The sequence below is a fragment of the Anguilla rostrata genome, chromosome 8 (genome assembly GCF_018555375.3).
Source record: "Anguilla rostrata isolate EN2019 chromosome 8, ASM1855537v3, whole genome shotgun sequence".
Taxonomy (NCBI): domain Eukaryota; kingdom Metazoa; phylum Chordata; class Actinopteri; order Anguilliformes; family Anguillidae; genus Anguilla; species Anguilla rostrata.
The window spans coordinates 56,670,529-56,689,025 of NC_057940.1; the positions used below are offsets into that span (position 1 = coordinate 56,670,529).

The window sequence follows — 18,497 nt, forward strand, 5'->3', positions numbered from 1 at the left end:
GCCCTTTTAAGGATATCAACATATAAATTACAGACCTCAACAGTCCTTGTGAAATTATGTTCTTTTTGTAAACAGAAATGTGCACACATGCATGCTTTGGCTAAGTAGAAAATTACTATTCTCCCCTTTTCATTCAAAAGAACGTGCAGTTAAAAATATGATCTTTCATTGTCCATATTTAGCAGACTCAGAGCGCAGAGAACAGACTCAAGGTGCAGTGAACAATATAACTACACAACACTTTGCTGTCTCTACCACGAGCTAAAATTATTTACAATTATAGTGATAATGTGGAAGTATACAACATGTTTTTAACTCTACACAATTTTGTCTATTTAAAATAATCATGACATTACCATAGTTCATTTAAAAAAATTCTGTGGTTAGCACTGTTTATTTAAAAAATTAATTGAAATGAAAATGAATTTTAATGAACTGATAAAAAAGTGTGAATGGTCTAGCAGGGGAAATAAACATGACCACATTTAAACAGATAATAAATCAATAACCTCTTTTAAAAGCCACTGTGACTCTGAAGCCATTGTCTGACAGAAGCTCAGATTTAAATTTTATGATATTTATGAGTTTTTTACCAAACCTGGAAAGTGAGTGAGCTTTCAAGAGCTACCATTTCTGACACATGAGCCAATCAGCAAACTGTATTAAAGGCATACTATGCAGGATTTTTAGCCTTGCTGTGGTCCTGTGTGTACAATCAAAGAAATCTCCTCTTCTGTCTTCAACCCCGCCCACTCACCCCAGAGTACCCAACCATGTCGCTGACACACAAATTCATTAGAAATTACTGGTAAATTTCTCCCATCAGTTATTCGGATGATAAACCGGTGTAAGTGCTAAAACAGCATCTCTGCAAAATCAGCATCCGTCTGTTTCTGCCTCTGGTGTCAATTGGATGGACGTATCGACCCCTTTCTGGACATTATCAATAGCCTATCATTTCAATAACTACTTGGCTAGCTATCAAGCTATTCAGCAAGGAAACGTGTTTAGTTACAGCTAAGTGCAAATAGCTACAATAGAGTGATATAAATGGAACCAAATTTAACGTGGCTTTATCATCTCGCAGGTTAGCAGCTTGCTAGCTATCTAGCTACAGAGCATTGTTAGCTACCTTTATAGCTAATAAAGCTACATACAGGCTACTAAGTTATCTAATGTACCAGTAACCTGCATGTATGCATTCGTAAAACCATGTTCCGAAGTACACATAGTGTACACAGGAGGGAGTCAATGTGTCCAAATGACATTTGACCCGGAAACAGATGGGCGCAGGTACTGATTGCAGAGACACTGTTTTTGCACTTATACCGGACGTGTCCAAATAATTTGAAAACCAGACATGTGGATCAAAAAACAGATGTCTAGCGACCCCAGATGGGTAGCTAGTTACTAACAGGTTCAACAGAAAACAAGCCAACTCCGCATCACTTTTCATCTCCGTGGTGAACTTCAGCTGACGCCACCGAGGAAAAGCGATTCCAAAGTTAACCGTAGTTCTTTCGGCTTGTCTTTGTGCTTCGCTGTATCTGGGCCTATGGAGCTGCTAGCTAGCTAGCAACAAACAATCCGCTGGTCCCACAGGCTCTGTAGCCACGCCCACCCCTCCACACACAGAAAAGAGTGCCACACCAAAGAAACATCCCAAACACATTATGGAATAACAAATACTGTTAAAGGTGCGCAAATTTGGCAAAAGTGTGTAAAGACAGAAACTGGCAGTGCATCACAGATATGACTGAGCATGGTTATTTTATGATATTTTCGAGGTAAATATCCTGCATATTATGATATAAACACTGTAATTGGTTGAAATCAGAAAGCAACTGAAAGTGCCTGTGAGCTTCACCCACAGACGCTGTATAGCCAATACATATGAGATTTAGACGAAAGACCCATATTTTTAGGAGAAGTTAATTTCTTCTGAGGAAATTTGCAAGGTGATTGCCCTCTCATCGACGGCATGATTCATCTGTGGAGATAAAAAAACAGACATAGGGGCTTAGAAACAGTAACGGCACAAATCACAAAATCACATTTCCAGCTTTAGCTTGCAGCAGCCATTTTTGCGCTTTACTGTGGAACCACACACTGCAGGACACTTGCTGCCTGGTCGGATATTCAGACATGAATTACGAATTACGGGGCAATATGGCAGAATTAGGGGGTCATGTGACGCACTCACCCACTCTCAGCATTCGGCTCGCTTCTGGCCCTGTTATCCTGACGCTCCCGGATGTGAACACGCCTCCCTCTTCCTCCTCGTCTTCCTCGTCATCCTCCCCCTCTCTGGCCCGGTTCTCCCTCTCCGGGTTCGGTTGGGCGGGGCAGGGGAAGCAGGCCATCATAGAGCTCTCTGACGGGTACTCACAAAACCGCTCCAGCTGCGTCTCGTCAAAGCACACCTTCACCTGCGGGGGGCGATAGAGAGGGGCGGTGCACACAGTGTTCACACATACATAGGTCTGCACATACAGTACATACACGCTGAATGCACACTACAGTCCATTAACACTGCACTGAGAGAGAAGGTTAATACAGTACATACACACTGACTGCCTGTACACTACAATACATTAACACTGCACTGAGAGAGGGTTAATACAGTATATACACACTGACTGCCTGTACACTACAATACATTAACACTGCACTGAGAGACAAAGAGAGAGGGAAAAATAGAGGTATAGAGAGAGAGGGATACAGAGAGGATGGGTAAATTGAGTGAAGGCACAGAAGGCTAATCCTCTGGCTGAAGTGATTAACTGAGGTGAACACAGCAGGGGGCCGAGCAAGTTAAAGAGAGAGACAGAAAAAGATTGAGAATATCAAAGGAGGTTGATTCTCCAAATACAGTTCCGCAGTCAACTAAACTAAAAAAGGACAGGTTGGGGCCTTAGAATCAGAATGGGAAGTACTGCAATATTCTATACCTGAATGGGAAATATAATGAGAAGGATATTCCTCAGCGCTGTGATATATTTCAATACCTGAAAGCAGTCATGATTTGTGTACTTACTGATACACAATGTTTTAAAAAAATATAATCTCAAATATACTCGATTTCCACAATGGTTTGTTCACTGAGAATAAAAAAACAGCTAATCACTCCCATTTAAAGATCCCCAGCACAGCCTCCAAGAACACCTCACAACTGTCGCTGCAGATTTAGAAATTTCAAACATGAGGGCTTAGCACCGGGAGGTTCAGGGTTCATTCCCCTGTGCCAGAGGGCCCCAGGGGCGTGTGTTCACTGCTCTTGAGTGCTTAATTTAAGTCCCTGATTGGCTGAAGACTCCACAGACATTGTGTTCGCGGCCTGAGGAGAGGAAACCACAGGGAAAACCCGTGAACACTCACAGACGTGAGTTTGATGCCCGTGGGATGGCCATAAAGCCATAGAGCATGACAGCGCTCACCCACAATAAAGCTGCATGACAGCACACACACCATAAAGCTGTATGACAGCACTCACACACCATAAAGCTGTATGACAGCGCTCAGTCACCATAAAGCTGTATGACAGCTCTCACACACCATAAAGCTGCATGACAGTGCTCACCCACCATAAAGCTGTATGACAGCTCTCACCCACCATAAAGCTGCATGACAGTGCTCACCCACCATAAAGCTGTATGACAGCTCTCACCCACCATAAAGCTGCATGACAGTGCTCACCCACCATAAAGCTGTATGACAGCTCTCACCCACCATAAAGCTGCATGACAGCTCTCACCCACCATAAAGCTGCATGACAGCTCTCACACACCATAAAGCTGCATGACAGCGCTCACACACCATAAAGGTGCATGACAGCACACAGTCACCATAAAGCTGCATGACAGCTCTCACCCACCATAAAGCTGTATGACAGCGCTCAGTCACCATAAAGCTGTATGACAGCTCTCACACACCATAAAGCTGTATGACAGCTCTCACCCACCATAAAGCTGTATGACAGCTCTCACCCACCATAAAGCTGCATGACAGTGCTCCGCACCATAAAGCTGTATGACAGCTCTCACCCACCATAAAGCTGTATGACAGCTCTCACCCACCATAAAGCTGCATGACAGTGCTCACCCACCATAAAGCTGTATGACAGCTTCACCCACATAAAGCTGCATGTACAGCTCTACCTAATTAAGCCTGATGACAGCTCCACCACATAAAGTGCATGGACAGCACTCACCACATAAAGTGCATGACAGCGTCTACCCACCATAAAGCTGCATGACAGCGCTCACCCACCATAAAGCTGTATGACAGCTCTCACCACACCATAAAGCTGCATGACAGCTGCCCATCACCCACCATAAAGCTGCATGACAGCCTCAGTCACCATAAAGCTGTATGACAGCCCCCACCATAAAGCTGCATGCGACATGTCACCATAAAGCTGCATGACAGCTCCAACACTCATAAAGCTGATGACAGCCCACACCATAAAGCTGATGACAGCGCTCATCACCATAAAGCTGTATGACAGCCTCACACCCATAAAGCTGCATGACAGCGCTCACCCACCATAAATCTGTATGACAGCGCTCAGTCACCATAAAACCTTATGACCGCACTCACACACCATAAAGCTGTATGACAGCGCTCACCCACCATAAAGTTGTATGACAGCGCTCACACACCATAAAGCTGCATGACAGCTCTCACACACCATAAAGCTGCATGACAGCGCTCACCCACCATAAAGTTGTATGACAGCGCTCACCCACCATAAAGTTGTATGACAGCGCTCAGTCACCATAAAGCTGCATGACAGCGCTCACCACCATAAAGCTGTATGACAGCCTCATCACCATAAAGCTGTATGACAGCACGCTCAGCTCACCACCATAAAGCTGTATGACAGCGCTCACACATAAAGTGTATGACAGCGCTCAACCATAAGCTGCTCACCACACACCATAAAGCTGTATGTACAGTGTCACGCTCACCATAAGCTGCATGACAGCTTCCATAAAGCTGCATGACAGCTCACACACCATAATGCTGTGACTATCATCGCTCACCACCATAATCTGTTGCATGGACAGCGCTCTATACACCATAAACGTGCATGACACTATAGCTCACCAAACATAAAGCTGTTTATGGATGACTAGTGCCAGAATTTTTCCCATGTTGTTACCCCCCCCTTCTAATTCTAAAATTCTAAAAACTTTTTTCATTTATTGGCATGAGATGTTTAATTATCAAATCTTTACAAAAACATGAAACCTTACAAAACGGTATGCTTTAAAGTAATAAATTCAACCAAAAGTATTTTTACATGACGGTGCTCTCTCTCTCTGTCTCTCTCGCTGTCTGTTTGTCTCCTTTCAAAGGAAGTGAGCGAGTGTGAAAGAGGAAGTAGGTGTAGCCGTCAGCTTTGTGCTGGAGGAGCATGAATAATGCTTTTTGCGGATGTGGTGGGGGTCGGCAGCGTTTGCTAGGGCCTTTTTTGTTGAGGTTTTAGAAATCTCCCCGTCTTGCTTAGTGTAGACATTAACGGTCCTAACATAACCACACACTGTACAGCACAGAATGATGAGACAGCTGGTCAGTGCATTACCACGGTTATAAACGCTCGCTGTAACGAGTGTGTTTCCTGTTTGCCAGGGCTCTTTCCTAGAGTTCTAGAACTTTGCTACGCTTTGTGCAAACCAGCTTCGCTTATCACATCACAGTCACGAATGTATGGACCCAATCTGAAAATCTGACCTCTAGGTCAAAGTACAGCCAGCTGGTTGAACCCAAAGTATTAGCTAAAAAAAATTTGTTTAATTTGGCAAATGGTGGCTTTATTCAATACCAGTGACATATGCCATCACTCAATGTATGAGACACTGGATTCAACCCATAAGTTCCATGGGGTTTCAACCTCAAGACCTTGATCAGTAGAAATCAAGGTATTGTCTTAGGTGGCAGTGTGGCTTACACTATCAGCGATTAACTAATCATGGGGTTCAATCAAGACCTTGATCAGTAGAATCAGGTGTCTTAGTGCTGGGCAAAAACAGAAACCTGCACCCACGCCTGCCCTTTTCGGATGAGACTGGACGTCCCTGCGTTAGAGCTTGTGAATGGGCTTTAGAGAAGGTGAATGGGCACAGAATAGGGAAAAGGTTTGAGAAACAGCGAAATGGAGAACGTTGTTGTTTACTTTATGTGGTGGCCTGAATTCAGAAAAAAACATTTCAAAATGGTTCCACCGCCGAACCACACTGCTTGAATTCCGTTCTGCGCAGGGAAGCAGGAACTCAGGAGGTTTACGAAAAGATATATTTTTTACATTAGGGTGTGCTGATATAATTATTATTATTATTGTATAATTTACTTGGTTGTGTAACACACACACACACACTCACACACAAACACACATATTTCTGGGTGCACGCAGGTTTCTAAATGGCAGAATACTGGGACTGCACGAGGTGAATTATGCTGTACTGCGCTTCACTACAGTAGCAATGTAGCACTGAGACAGAACTGAAGTATTCTGCAACTTCAGCCATTTTCTAAGTCTCGTGCTACTCCTACGGCCGTTATTCAAAGGTTTTAATATGAGCAAAGCTAAAATAAATAAATGAATAAATCATTTCTTGCTCCCACAAAAAATGCATATATGTATATTATTTGAAAATATTTAAATCAAATCTGGCAAAACAAATATTATTTTGGAAATACATACATATTCATGAGTATACATTTAAAAATATATTTTTAAAAATGCAAACACTGTGCAGTCAGTGGCTCCCAGATTCTTAGTGAGTGCTTTGACTGCATGTCGTCTGAGGTGCACCAGAAATGTTTCCCAGATTAAACCTCTGATTTTATGATTAGAATAAAGCATCTCTATGCTAAATATTTGCTTCATTCATTTCAGCTTCTTCAGAACAATTGAGTAACTTGTATCCATATTGTTGTAAAATGTTACTTTCTAGAATGCATGTTTATATATTCATATTGTTTATTTCCAAAATGTGTTCATATAGTTTTTAAAAAGTTATTTTTTAGTAACAGTATTCAAATATTTTTTATTATTTAGGAACATCATATATTGTTAAGAAAAACAGTGAGTGATACATGTATTTACTTCTTATTTTTAAAGTAATATTTACTTTTCACAAACTGTATTTATAACAATCCTGGTTACCTATGTTGTATTTCTGCTGATCTAGGATATTTAACAATGCGAATGTCCGGGACTGTTGTATTAGTGAATTGCTGTATTAATGTATTAGTGTATTTCTATATGTATTGTGTGTATTGCTGTATTAATGTATTAGTGTATTTCTATATGCATTGTGTGTATTGCTGTATTAATGTATTAGTGTATTTCTACATGCATTGTGTGTATTGCTGTATTAATATATTAGTATATTGCTATATTTATTTATTACATTATTTATTACTATATGACATTTATAAATGTAACTTAAGCTATTATAAGTTATTATTGGTGTAATAACGCGGGTTCTGCACTCACCCCCTTGTGCCTCCGGCTCTGCTTCACCAGGCAGGACCTGTCCAGTCGCTCGTACCCCCCGATCACCTGGATCTCCTCTGCCGTGGGGTACCTCTTCCTGCCCCCGTCCCCGGGTGCTGCGGCCGTCCCGTTGGGCGTGGGGGCGGGGGCGGGGCTGGGGGCGGGCCCCGTCCTGACTGCCCCCGGGCCAGCGGGGGTCTTGCGGGGGGTGATAGTGATGGTGTTGCCCCTTTTGCCCTGGGTGCCCCCAGAGGTCCTGAGGGAAAAGAGGGGGGGCGAGGGGCCGGTGGGGGCGGCCTGCGGGGGGTTTTTGGGTGAAGGGGGCTCGGGCCGGGGGGTGACGGTGAAAGACCGGGGGGGTTGAGGCTGGCTGAGTGGGGCGGGCTGCCTGGGCTGCGTCCCCCGGCTGTGCAGCTGCGTCTGCGGGGGGTTCTGGGACGTCCTGTGCGCGTGGGGTGCGGGCTGCGCCTCTCCTCTGCCCTTTCGGCCGGGATGGAGTGGGGCTCTCCCCCCCTCCTGCTCCCTCAGGTGCAGCAGCTCCACCTGTTTCTGCACGGCGGCCACGCCCCCCCCAGACCCCGCCTGCACCGCCCCCTGCCCTGCGGCTCCTGGCCCCACCCCTTCCTCTTCTGGCTCCGCCCCCCGTCCCACAGGCTCCGCCCTCCGGCCGCCGTAGGAAGCGGCGCCCCGGCAGCCGGCCGCGGCGAAGCTGTAGATGCGGCTCATGTGGACGAGCGAGGGCGGAGAGAGAGAGCGCGCGGGGGAGGGGGAGAGAGAGGGAGGCAGGTAGCGCGGCTGGCGGTCCCTCTCTCCTCCGTCGCCCTCACTTTCTCTCTCCGTTTCTTCCGCAGAGTCCTGGGGGCTCCCGTCAGCCGCTGCCCCCTGTACCTGTTCTCCTGCCGGTCCCTGGACTCCCGGAGACGGCGGTGGTGCGGAGCTTCTCTCTCCCGCTGCTGCTGCTGCTGCTGCTTCGCTCGAGAACGCTGCTCTCTCTACTGAGGCAGGAAGTCGGGGCCCGGGTTTCGGCACGGCCACTTCCTGTTCCTGCGTGACGTGGCGGAGCGGCTCTACCCGTTCCTCCTCCACCATCCCCCCTTCCTCCACTTCTCCTTCTCCCTCTCCAGCCTGCAGCCTCCTCTCTCCCTCCCTTTCCTCTTTTTCTGCTTCTCCCTCTCCTGTCCCGCTCTTTTCCACTTCTCCCCCTTCCCTCTTTTTCTCTCTTTCCCGCTCCCTCTCTCTCTGCCTGATCTTTTCGCGCAGTGACTCGATGCGGGTCAAAGGTCGCCCTGCCCTCCAGCCCTCCGTCCGCTCCACCTCTTTCCCTCCCTCCCCTCCTCCCTCACTCGGGAGTAATGAGCCTGCCCCCGGCCCCGCCCCCAGTGTGGTCTCCTCCCCGTAGAAGTGCACCCTGGGTATGTGGACCTCTGCCCTGGGCACACACCCGGCCTCGCTCCCTCTCTCCCTCTCTTCCGTGCCCCCCGCGGGGGGGTCTCTGGGCCTGTGGGTCGGGTGCTCTGCCAGGGCGATGGGGGTGATGGGAACGATGGGGGGGCTGTCCATGGCGTTTGGGCAAAAGGGCGTCTTCTCCTCTCCTCCGTCCCCCCTCCTTCCTGGAGCTGCTTCCTCCTCTCCCTCAGTCCTCCAGTCCTCCCTGCCCTTTCCCAGCATCCTCTCCCTCTCCCTCGCTTCCTGCCGCACCAGGAGCCTCCGGGCGAACCCGACACCCTCCACGTTTCTGAGGGAGGCCAGGGTGAAGCCCTCCTCCTTCTCTCCCCCTGTTTCTCCTCCTCCTCCTCCTCCTCCTCCACTCCCTTCCTCTACCTCTCTCCCCCCAACTCCCTTTACCTCTTTTTTAGGCTCCGCCCCTGCGGCCCCTTCTGGCCCCTCCCCCTCATGGTGCTCCGCCCCCTCCCTCTCATCATTGGGGCAGTCCCCACCCCTGCTCGTCCCTGGGCCGTCGCCGCGGCGACCCTGCTGTTTTGGCCCCGCCCACTCCCCTTGCCCTCCGTTCTCCCTGGCGCAGATCGCCCGGTCCGAGAAGCTGAAGGAGCGTTTCGGGACACCCCTGCAGGCGACCGCCTTCCCCTCCGCCCCGTCCACACCCCCCACCCCCGGGCCACGCCCCTCCCTCCTGGGAGGCGGGACGAAGCAGTCGGAGCTTTTGGAGCGGGACGGGGGTTTCGGCTGCTCCCCAAATTTACTCCGCAGCTGGCTGACCAGCCCCACGCCGGTCTCTGCCCAGCCCCTCTCTCTGACGACTGGGCCCTCCCTGTCTCCCTCCCTCTCTCTCTCTGTGTCTCCCTCCCTCCCTTTCTCTCTCTCCCTCTCTTTCTCTGAGTCTCCCTCCGGCCATTTCTCCCTCTCTTTCTCTCTCTCCGAGTCTCTCTGTCTCTGAATGCCCGGCTTCACCTCTTTTGCTCTCCCCCACTCTTTTTTCTCTCTCCTCTCTTTCTCTCTCCAGATGGGGCCATCCCTCTCTTCCCCTCCCAATCCTTCGCTCTCCCTCTCTCTCAGGCCCCTCTCTCCCCTTCCCTCTCCCTCCCTGTCCCTCTCTCTTTCTTTCACACCTCTCTCTCCCTCTCCCTCCCTCTCTCTCAGGCCCCTCTCTCCCCCTCCCTCTACCTCCCTTTCTCTCTCTTTCACGCCCCTCTCTTCCCCTCCCTCTCTCTCCCTCTGTCTCTCTTTCACGCCCCTCTCTCCCCCTCCCTCTCTCTCCCTCTCTCTCTCCCTGCAGGTCGTCCTGTCCTCTGGGAGGGGTGCCGGTTTAATGATCAGCACCTCGGATGCTTTGATTTCCGTGACACTGCCTCCCCCAGCCAGGATCTCCCTCAGATCCATCCTCACCCCCCGCTTCTCTCCCTCCTCCCCCTCCCCCTCCACCCCTCCCTCCTCTCTCTCCCCCTCCCTCTGTCTCCGCCTGCCCCCATCCTTCTCGATGATGATGATGTTCTCGGCCTGTATGGTTCGGAGGGAGGGACCCAGGGGCCGGGGGAAGAGGGGGTACGCACGACCCCCGCCCCCCTCTGGCTCCGCCCACTCCTCTCTCTGCCCCTGTGGGGTGCCGGCCTCCCTCCCGTTGCCCCTGTCCCTCTCTCTGACCCCCCACCTCTCTTTCTCTGGCACGCCACTCATTTCCCTCACTTCTCCGCCTTCCCTCTCTAGCCCCGCCTCCCCACCCTGGCTCCGCCCTACCTTTGCTCGCTCTGGGCCCGCCTCCTCTCCCGTAGCCCCGCCCACCTCCTGCCCGCCCCTCCTCCAGCCGCTCTGGGAGCGAATGAACGGGTTCTGGCGCACCGGGCGGATCGTCTCCACGGAGACCCGACTCTCCATCATCGTGGCGACCCGCTGCGGCAGCGGTTCGCCCTCTACTGTTCCCTCCTCCCTCCCTCGCTCTCTCTCCCTCTCTCCTCCTTCCTGCTTGGCTCTCCTCCGCTGGATGATCCCTCGCTTCCAGGCGGGCATGCTGGCCAGCCTGGCCTCTTCCTCACGTTCCCTCCTCTCTTTCTCCTCCTCCTCCTTCCTCTTCCTCTCCAGCAGGAGTTGCTTCCATTCCGGTAAGGAGGAGACAGACATGACAGCTCAGGAAGGTGAGTGTGTGTGCACGCGTGTGTGTGTGAGAGAGTGTGTGTGTCAGTATGTGAGAGTGTGTGCGCGCGTGTGAGTGTGAGAGAGTGTGTGTGTCAGTGTGAGAGAGTGTGTGTGAATGTGTATGTGTGAGTGTGTGAGAGAGTGTGTGTGTCAGTGAGTGTGTGTAGGAGAGAGTGTGTGTGAGTGTGTATGTGTGAGTGTGTGAGAGTGTGTGTGAGTGTGTGAGAGTTTGTGTGTCAGTGTGTGAGTGTGTATGTGTCAGTGTGTGTGTGAGAGAGTGTGTGTGAATGTGTATGTGTCAGTGTATGTGTGAGAGAGTGTGTGCGTGTACTTCTCTTCTGTGGGGAGCGCAGCTTCCTGTGAAAGCAGAGAAAAGGCAGTGGGGTTTTTTTTAAAAAATTGTTCAGCTTGGCGCGCATGTAAATAAGGAGCACGTGCTGTGCAAGAATCAACAAAAAGAATCGTTCGTGAATTTGACGATCACAGTGAAGGACAATGCGCACGCTAGACTGAACCTGTGCCTTTAATCAGGAGAAGGGCCCTGGCACAGGCTGATTCGGCTGAACTAGGCATGGCAGTGACTGATGTCATCACCCATCTTGCGGAGTAAATTGCGGTGCATTTCATAAAAGTGTGTGCCTGCTTTGGAACCGCAATGGCAGCCACGCTCCCTGGGACACCTTTCTGTGGCGAATAATTGCGTGGACTCAGCAGTGCTGATGACAGTCTGCGTTTGATCCTACGAGTGACTCAGGACGATTCCCGCTTTTATGACATCACTTTCGGAACGGCGCAAATCAGACCGTTACTTTTAGAGCTCTTCTCTACTGTACTTCCCCTTTAAGTGTGGACGGAGATGCAGCGTGTTGTAAATACGAAATAAATGTGGAGTGGATTTTATCTTAAACTGTAGGCTATAACTTCAGTTGCAAAGCCGGTCATAATACAGACTTAGCTGTCGAATACTACCCACCTTCAGCTGAGGAAAAAAACGAAGTGACTATCCACATCTACACTTAATACAGGAATTACGCATGTGCTTAAAAGGGGAAAATGTGAATCACTGACCAAAAAAAAAACGCTTTCGAGTTTGCGCTCTCGAACCTCGTCGACCCTTTCCTGTTTCAGACGGGATTAGTGCATGGTAAGTTTCTATAGCGAAAACCTAGGATTTTAAATGAACAACACGCAAAAGCGCCGTACTACATGGCATGTTACCGCCGTGTCCTACCTTTCCTCCCGTCCTTTGCAGAAGACAGTTACTTTCCCTCGGTCCCCACAGTGGGCTCAGATTTCCAAAACACCAATGTTTTGATTTGTTGCCGTAAGCCAGGTCACACACTCCCAAATGTTCTTCCACCCTCGAAACACAAAACAAATGGCCTACTTTTTAAAGAGGCAACTGTTTGCCAGCATGAAAATGCATATATAACGGGGTAGCTCGCGCCCAACAAATGCACAGGCTAGAAAATGAGCCGACGCCGCTGATCGGAACTTGTTCTCTGACAGACGGGAAAAAGCCAAGCGGGAGGAAGAGTCCCTCATTGATTTTTTTTTCCTCCTCTGTTACATTTTCTACACAGCAAAGTTGTTCTAGTTTTGCAGCAGACAAGAGGCTATCCAGACCACTGCCAGCACCGCTTATCCGCTTACACATGAATACTGACATTCCTGCGAACCAAAAACAGCGTCAAATGCCTGTATGTCACTTAGAGAAAAAGCCACGGGCTACATGAAAAGAATCTGGCACGCCTGATCATACCACTCGCACACGTTTGGCAGTTTAACTTGTCCCAAGAATCTTTGACATTTGTCCACTGTGACAACCAGACGGCGATGTGACAGCGGGTTGCTCTGTAGTGCCAACAGCATTGATTATTCACATGCATCCGTTTTCCAACACTTACCGAAGTATGTGGACTTTTTCCGCTTTGAAGCTGTAACTTGAACCTTTGTTTAGGTCGCCCAGGAGAATTGCATCTTTTCCGGATCAAGAAATAGTCGCGTTTAGCCCGTCCGTGTGGGTCTGGCGACTCCGATCAAGCTGGAAAACGTCCCTTCGCTTTGACAAGGGCCTGCATAAGCCGATTCCCCGGGGGATGTTTGTGTAATCGGCGGGGTCAAACCGGTAAAATTTTTCTTAAAATGCCAATGCAGTGTGGCTTATCAATTAAGTCTGCGCAAACAGTTTCCGTCGGGGTAAACTGAAAACATCTCCATCTGTAGTAAATATTGTCCAGCTTCGGTGCTTTTCCCGCTAATCCGATAATAACATTAGACTACCTCAGGGAGTTAGCGCCACACACCATATTGCTAACTCCCAGGAACTAAGAAAAGACATTTAAATGAGGCACCCGTCCCAGCCGTCTTCCCTCTCCTCCCTCTTTCTTTTTCTCATTTCTTTACTAGGATGGGAGAGTAGAGGAGATATGGGGGCGTGCGGTCCTCCTGTAAGCGCCGCTCGCTGGTGTAGATGCGAATTTCCCGAGGTCAGCTCAGGAATTATGGCGGTTTAGAGAAATTCTTTAAGAGAAGTAGGCTACTAACTTTGCTGCCTAAATTGAATGAATGCCTCAAAAATCTGTTTGAAGAGTGTGTTTTGGTTTTCAGTGGGGCTAGTATGTACAAACTGGTGACAAATTGAAGGAAAACCCTGAATAAATGAGTGGAGAAACATGACGAATGCAGATGCTACAGGAGTACTACATGATACAATTAAGCTATTAGCATCCCATCATGCTCTGCGCCATGTATAAACATTCTGAGCAGGCCCAGGTGACCTTGATTTTGAGATTGCAAGAGAAAAAGATCTAAGGGACTTTTTTTTATAAAAGGGTTCACTGTTGGGACATGGATAGCAGGGGGCTTCAGTCACAGATGACAGTGATGCTCATCCATTAGTGCGATATGTAAGGAAAAACAGAAGAGCAAATCTTCCTCAGATGAGTGAGATTGTCAGTGCAGGATGTGAACAGACTGTCAGCAAGAACAGTCTGTCGAATATGGCCTTCGCAGTCACCAGATCTCAACCCAATTGAACACCTATGGGAGATTCTGGACGGACATGTTAGACAGCGCTCTCCACCACCATCATCAAAACACCAAATGAGGGAATATCTTTTGGAAGAATGTGTTCCATCCCTCCAATAGAGTTCCAGAGACTTGTAGAATCTATGCTAATTCGCATTGAAGCTGTTGTGGTGGCCCAACATCTTACTAAGGCACTTTATGTTGGTTTCTCCTGAGTCACCCGTCTGTATATGATAATGAAAAGTCACAAGCTAAATGGAAGTAGGTCAGAATAGCATGAATCATAGTAGTAATCACATCAGTAATCGTAGGTAGCCTATTGTGGCTTTAGCCTACGTGCTTCATAATCAAATTTGCGGCCTATATTCTAGTATTATATTCCTGTAATGTTTTATAGCCATTTGAAAATATTTGATTTAGTGTTAATCTAGGCAATTTTCTCATTTACACTTTTTTATTTTTGTGATTTTCTCTTATTTTATTTTTAGCAAGCATTGTGCAGCTATTTCAGTGTATGATTAAATATTACTTGAAAAACAAGACAAACAAACAGAGATATTAAGCTCGCTTGTGTATTTAGAAAAAGCATATTTTCTTACAATAAAAATACATATGCTATGTGGGAGTTCAAACAAACTATATTTCAGTGTCGCTACCAATTAAACAGTCTTCGTAACAGCCCAGGACATGCAACACACTAACACCTGAAACTGCACAGTCAAGCGCTCGCACCCCGCTCCTGTGTAGAAACTGCACAGTCAAGCGCTAGCACCCCGCTCCTGTGTAAATGAGGTGCAGCTGCTTTTAATCTCGCTGTTTCAACACCAAGCTTTTTAAGTTTAAATAGAAGACTTTTTTTAAAGAACATACAAAGGTTTCAAAAAAACACAGTATAAACAGATTTACAAGCCCGTGTATCTTAGTCATGGCGCCGCTTCGCCCTGAAAGGGCTAGATGAAAAGTTTTTTCTTAACAGACTCTGATGTTTAACCAAAAATATTTATAAACAGCACAATTTCAAATCGCACTGGTAAAGCTAGTGCGCACATCCAATAAAAGTGCAGAGGCAATGATAAGACAGATTTGGTCTGCTAACCTTTCTGCTCGATTGCTTAACCTGAACCACAAACGAAAGAAATTAGCACAACTTCATAATCGCACAATATGGAGGCAAAGGATTTTCTGACACAAAAAAGGTAAGAGCAATGCTGCCACGATGCTGGCTAATCAAGTTCAAGATTACTTTAAAACAAAACCTTAAAACACAATCACGAACAAACTTTCAAGAATAACCAAAGATTGCAGGTCGACAAGGACACTTTCATCTGACAAGATAATGAATCAATTGCTCAGTAATCCCTGTTAATGGTAACAAGTAAGTTGTAAGATCGCTTGATAAAGCATAAATGCCTTAAATAAATATATGAAATACTTTAAGTTGCAAAACACTGGTGGTAAAATACATTTAGTTATTGTTGGCCAAGAGTTACTATGCCCCAGCAGTGTAGATACCAGGAGCCTAAAAAAAGAGTAAGATCTTAGAAATGGCCCACATTTCTCACCGGCCTCGCATTTGGCAGGCCTCAAAACAGTCGCTAACTGGGGTCATAATTAAAATGAACCATATGAACAATAATATCACTGTGGCTGGAATCATTCATCTGGCATGACAGAGGGGGCATGGGTTGTTATTTGCATCAAACAGGCAAGACTCCCGGCCCCTGATTGGTCCATTACCCAATCCAAATGTGAACAGGGCCTAAATGTCAGGTTCTAAACCACACGTTCCTCCCTTCCAAGCCCCCCCCCCGTCAGTGTGCATGCAGACGGTACACCAGTGCAAATTTACAATCTCTTCTCATTTCTCGTAATATGGAGTGGAAGCCATAATAAGGCAAAAAAAAAAAACATTTGAAAAAGTAAATAACTTTATAGCTGCAATAAGTCTTAAAGTGTGTTCTTTATGGAAAGCAGGAAGCAAGGAAGTCCATTCTGGGGCGTGGCATAGGAAGCGCTTTTTGTTCTTCAGTCTTGCTTGTTACCGTTGACCTCGGTGCTGCCCTCTGGTAGCGAGCTGAAGAGCTGCAGCTTGCTGGACAGCTGGATGCTGAGGTACTGGCAGTCCTGCTTGTCCAGGGAGTGCGCCAGGGCCAGGTAGGCCGTCAGACCCCCGGCCAGGAGCAGGCGGTCCAGGGGCAGCGTGGGGAGGAGCCACAGGACCACGCACAGCTCCAGGCACACCGGGTGGCGCAGGTGAGCAAACAGCCGCTGGGCTCGGGGTGACTTCAGCGACAGGGGGTCCCCCAAACCCAGACACTCGTAATACACCTGAGGGGGGAGGACAACGAGAAAAAGAGAGGGAGGGAGGGAGAGAGAGAGAGAGAGAGAGAGAGAGGGAAATGTCATTTGAGATGGAATATGACTCACTCTTCTGGAGTGTGCTTGCTTAGTTATTAAACTTTGAGGGGAAAAATATGTCATGTTTAAACTAGTCTTTAAGGGTTTGCCCGTTGATGAAGCTGTGCTGTACCTGTTTGATGCCCAGCAGCTCCGGATAGTCGAAAATGAGCAGGATGCTGCAGATGATGGCCCAGCACAGGAAGTGCAGCGTGAAGCACAGCAGGGGGAACCAGGTGTTCCAGGGCGCGCTGCTCACGGTCCACAGGCAGGGGGCGCTGGTCACCGGCTGCCAGCAACGCATGAGAACCTGGGACCAGCCCAGGGACCAGTCAAACAAGTGGGACTGCATGCCTCGTTTTACACGATATTCCTGCAGCTACACAAACACGCTTCTCTTTTTTTTGGGGTGGGGGGCGGGGGGGGGGGGTGCTTCACATTTATAGAAAAAAACAAAGCCTTGTAAAATGGTGATGGTAATTGCCGATAATGGCGATTACTATTATAAGAGTTGGCCAGGTAAGCAGGATGAGCCGACGCAGGTTACCTGGAGCGCCAGGGCCGTGGATGAGCAGTAGAAAGCCCGGTTCAGGACCCCGAGGACAGACTGGCACGCCCGCTTGACAGGGTCCCAGGCGAGGAGGCTGTGCTGGCATGCAAACAGAGCCAGCAGCGCCAGGTCCAACCCCGCTGCACGCAGCACCGAGCTGTCACGCAGGGCCTCGGACCACGACACCGAATCTGCAGTGAACAGGAAAGCTTAGCTTTTAAAACATCCCGTTGTGTTCAGGCAGGGAGAAAGGAAAAGGAAAAAACTTTCGCCCAACGTGGGGCTCGAACCCACGACCCTGAGATTAAGAGTCTCATGCTCTACCGACTGAGCTAGCCGGGCGATGCTAGTTAGAGCGAGACATTGATCGTTAGGAAGCTACACGCGCCAAGTTTGAATGTGATTACGTTCGGCGGCATGACTCATGTCGCAACAATTTAAGCTCTTGGACAGTAAACTATCCGATAAATCTGGTTAACGTTGGCTTGACAACGACCCTAGTTATGTCGTCCTGAGACCCAGCAAAAGAAAAGTTTAAGTATTTCATTTTCTTACATAATGGATGACAAAAACACGTTGCAGTAAATATATATATTTTTAAAAATATCATTCATTTAATTTCATTGAATGTCCTGTGCATTGTAGGTTTCAGAAGACTAGAATATATGGTTCTTGAAATTAAGACCAGAGACTCGTGTTCCCTAATGGGACAAAAATGAATTGCCGGGTCATTCGAGGATAAGCCAGCTGGCAAGATAACAAGATAAAGTTATCGCAATATGAACAGAAAACGGTTCGTATACCACTCGCTAGCTGCCGGTGTTTGTTTTTTTAAATTCGAATATTAATAGCTTCTTAGGCTTAAGTAGACTAACGTTTCTCGGCCAGATAATCTTGTCCAAATAACTTAACTTTGCTATTTATTTTTGTACAACCAGCAATGGTCGCGGCCACGAATAGGACGGGTACGTAATGATACAAGTTATAGCTAGGTCTCTACGGTAACGTTACATCTTAACCAGGTTTGCTCATGTAGCCAACAAGCACTGACGTTAAATTGAATTCCTCACTCGCCGGATCGCCGCCTGCCAACTTGTCACTGCACGTCAACACGAGTAAACATACCCCGACATAGCGGTGGCCCTCCCGTGATGTTGTGGTAAATTGCTCTGAAGGAGATGAAGCGGACAAATTCGGCCCCAGTTCCGAAAACGAACACGAAGTTGATGAGGGCAACGATGCAGATTGCCAAGTTGCGACCCGTAACAGACGCCATTTCACGCAATAAAAATATGTTTCCGGCTCGAGCGATGGGTGTATAGACGGATGGTGCCACAGGGTGTCGCTGTTACCCTGCTACATTTCTTTTCTGAAAACCCATGTACTGTTTGTCCATGAGTCAGCGCATCGTAAATACCGACAGAAAGG

At 48.1% G+C, this 18,497-nt stretch overlaps 2 protein-coding genes, 1 long non-coding RNA gene and 1 other non-coding gene across 4 annotated transcripts; all 4 read right to left on the bottom strand.

Moving 5' to 3' along the window:
* Positions 1-392: 392 nt before the first annotated feature.
* On the bottom strand, positions 393-10,342 carry LOC135260436 (phostensin-like). The gene is made up of 4 exons (XM_064345649.1): positions 10,283-10,342; positions 7,505-9,688; positions 2,204-2,429; positions 393-1,990 (listed from the first exon to the last, which is right to left on the bottom strand). The coding sequence occupies exons 1-4, from the start codon at positions 10,340-10,342 to the stop codon at positions 1,971-1,973; spliced, it is 2,490 nt and encodes an 829-aa protein (XP_064201719.1). The 3' UTR covers positions 393-1,970.
* A 731-nt stretch (positions 10,343-11,073) lies between these two features.
* Positions 11,074-13,683, bottom strand: LOC135262245 (uncharacterized). Its single transcript, XR_010332156.1, has 3 exons — positions 13,000-13,683; positions 12,324-12,453; positions 11,074-11,449 (listed from the first exon to the last, which is right to left on the bottom strand). It is a non-coding gene; the product is annotated as an uncharacterized LOC135262245 (long non-coding RNA).
* A 1,850-nt stretch (positions 13,684-15,533) lies between these two features.
* Positions 15,534-18,382, bottom strand: nrm (nurim). Its single transcript, XM_064349208.1, has 4 exons — positions 18,195-18,382; positions 17,067-17,260; positions 16,653-16,829; positions 15,534-16,450 (listed from the first exon to the last, which is right to left on the bottom strand). Exons 1-4 carry the CDS (start codon positions 18,343-18,345, stop codon positions 16,148-16,150), a joined length of 825 nt encoding a protein of 274 aa, XP_064205278.1. The 5' UTR covers positions 18,346-18,382; the 3' UTR covers positions 15,534-16,147.
* On the bottom strand, positions 17,339-17,411 carry trnak-cuu (transfer RNA lysine (anticodon CUU)). Its single transcript has one exon. It is a non-coding gene; the product is annotated as a tRNA-Lys (tRNA).
* Positions 18,383-18,497: the final 115 nt, after the last annotated feature.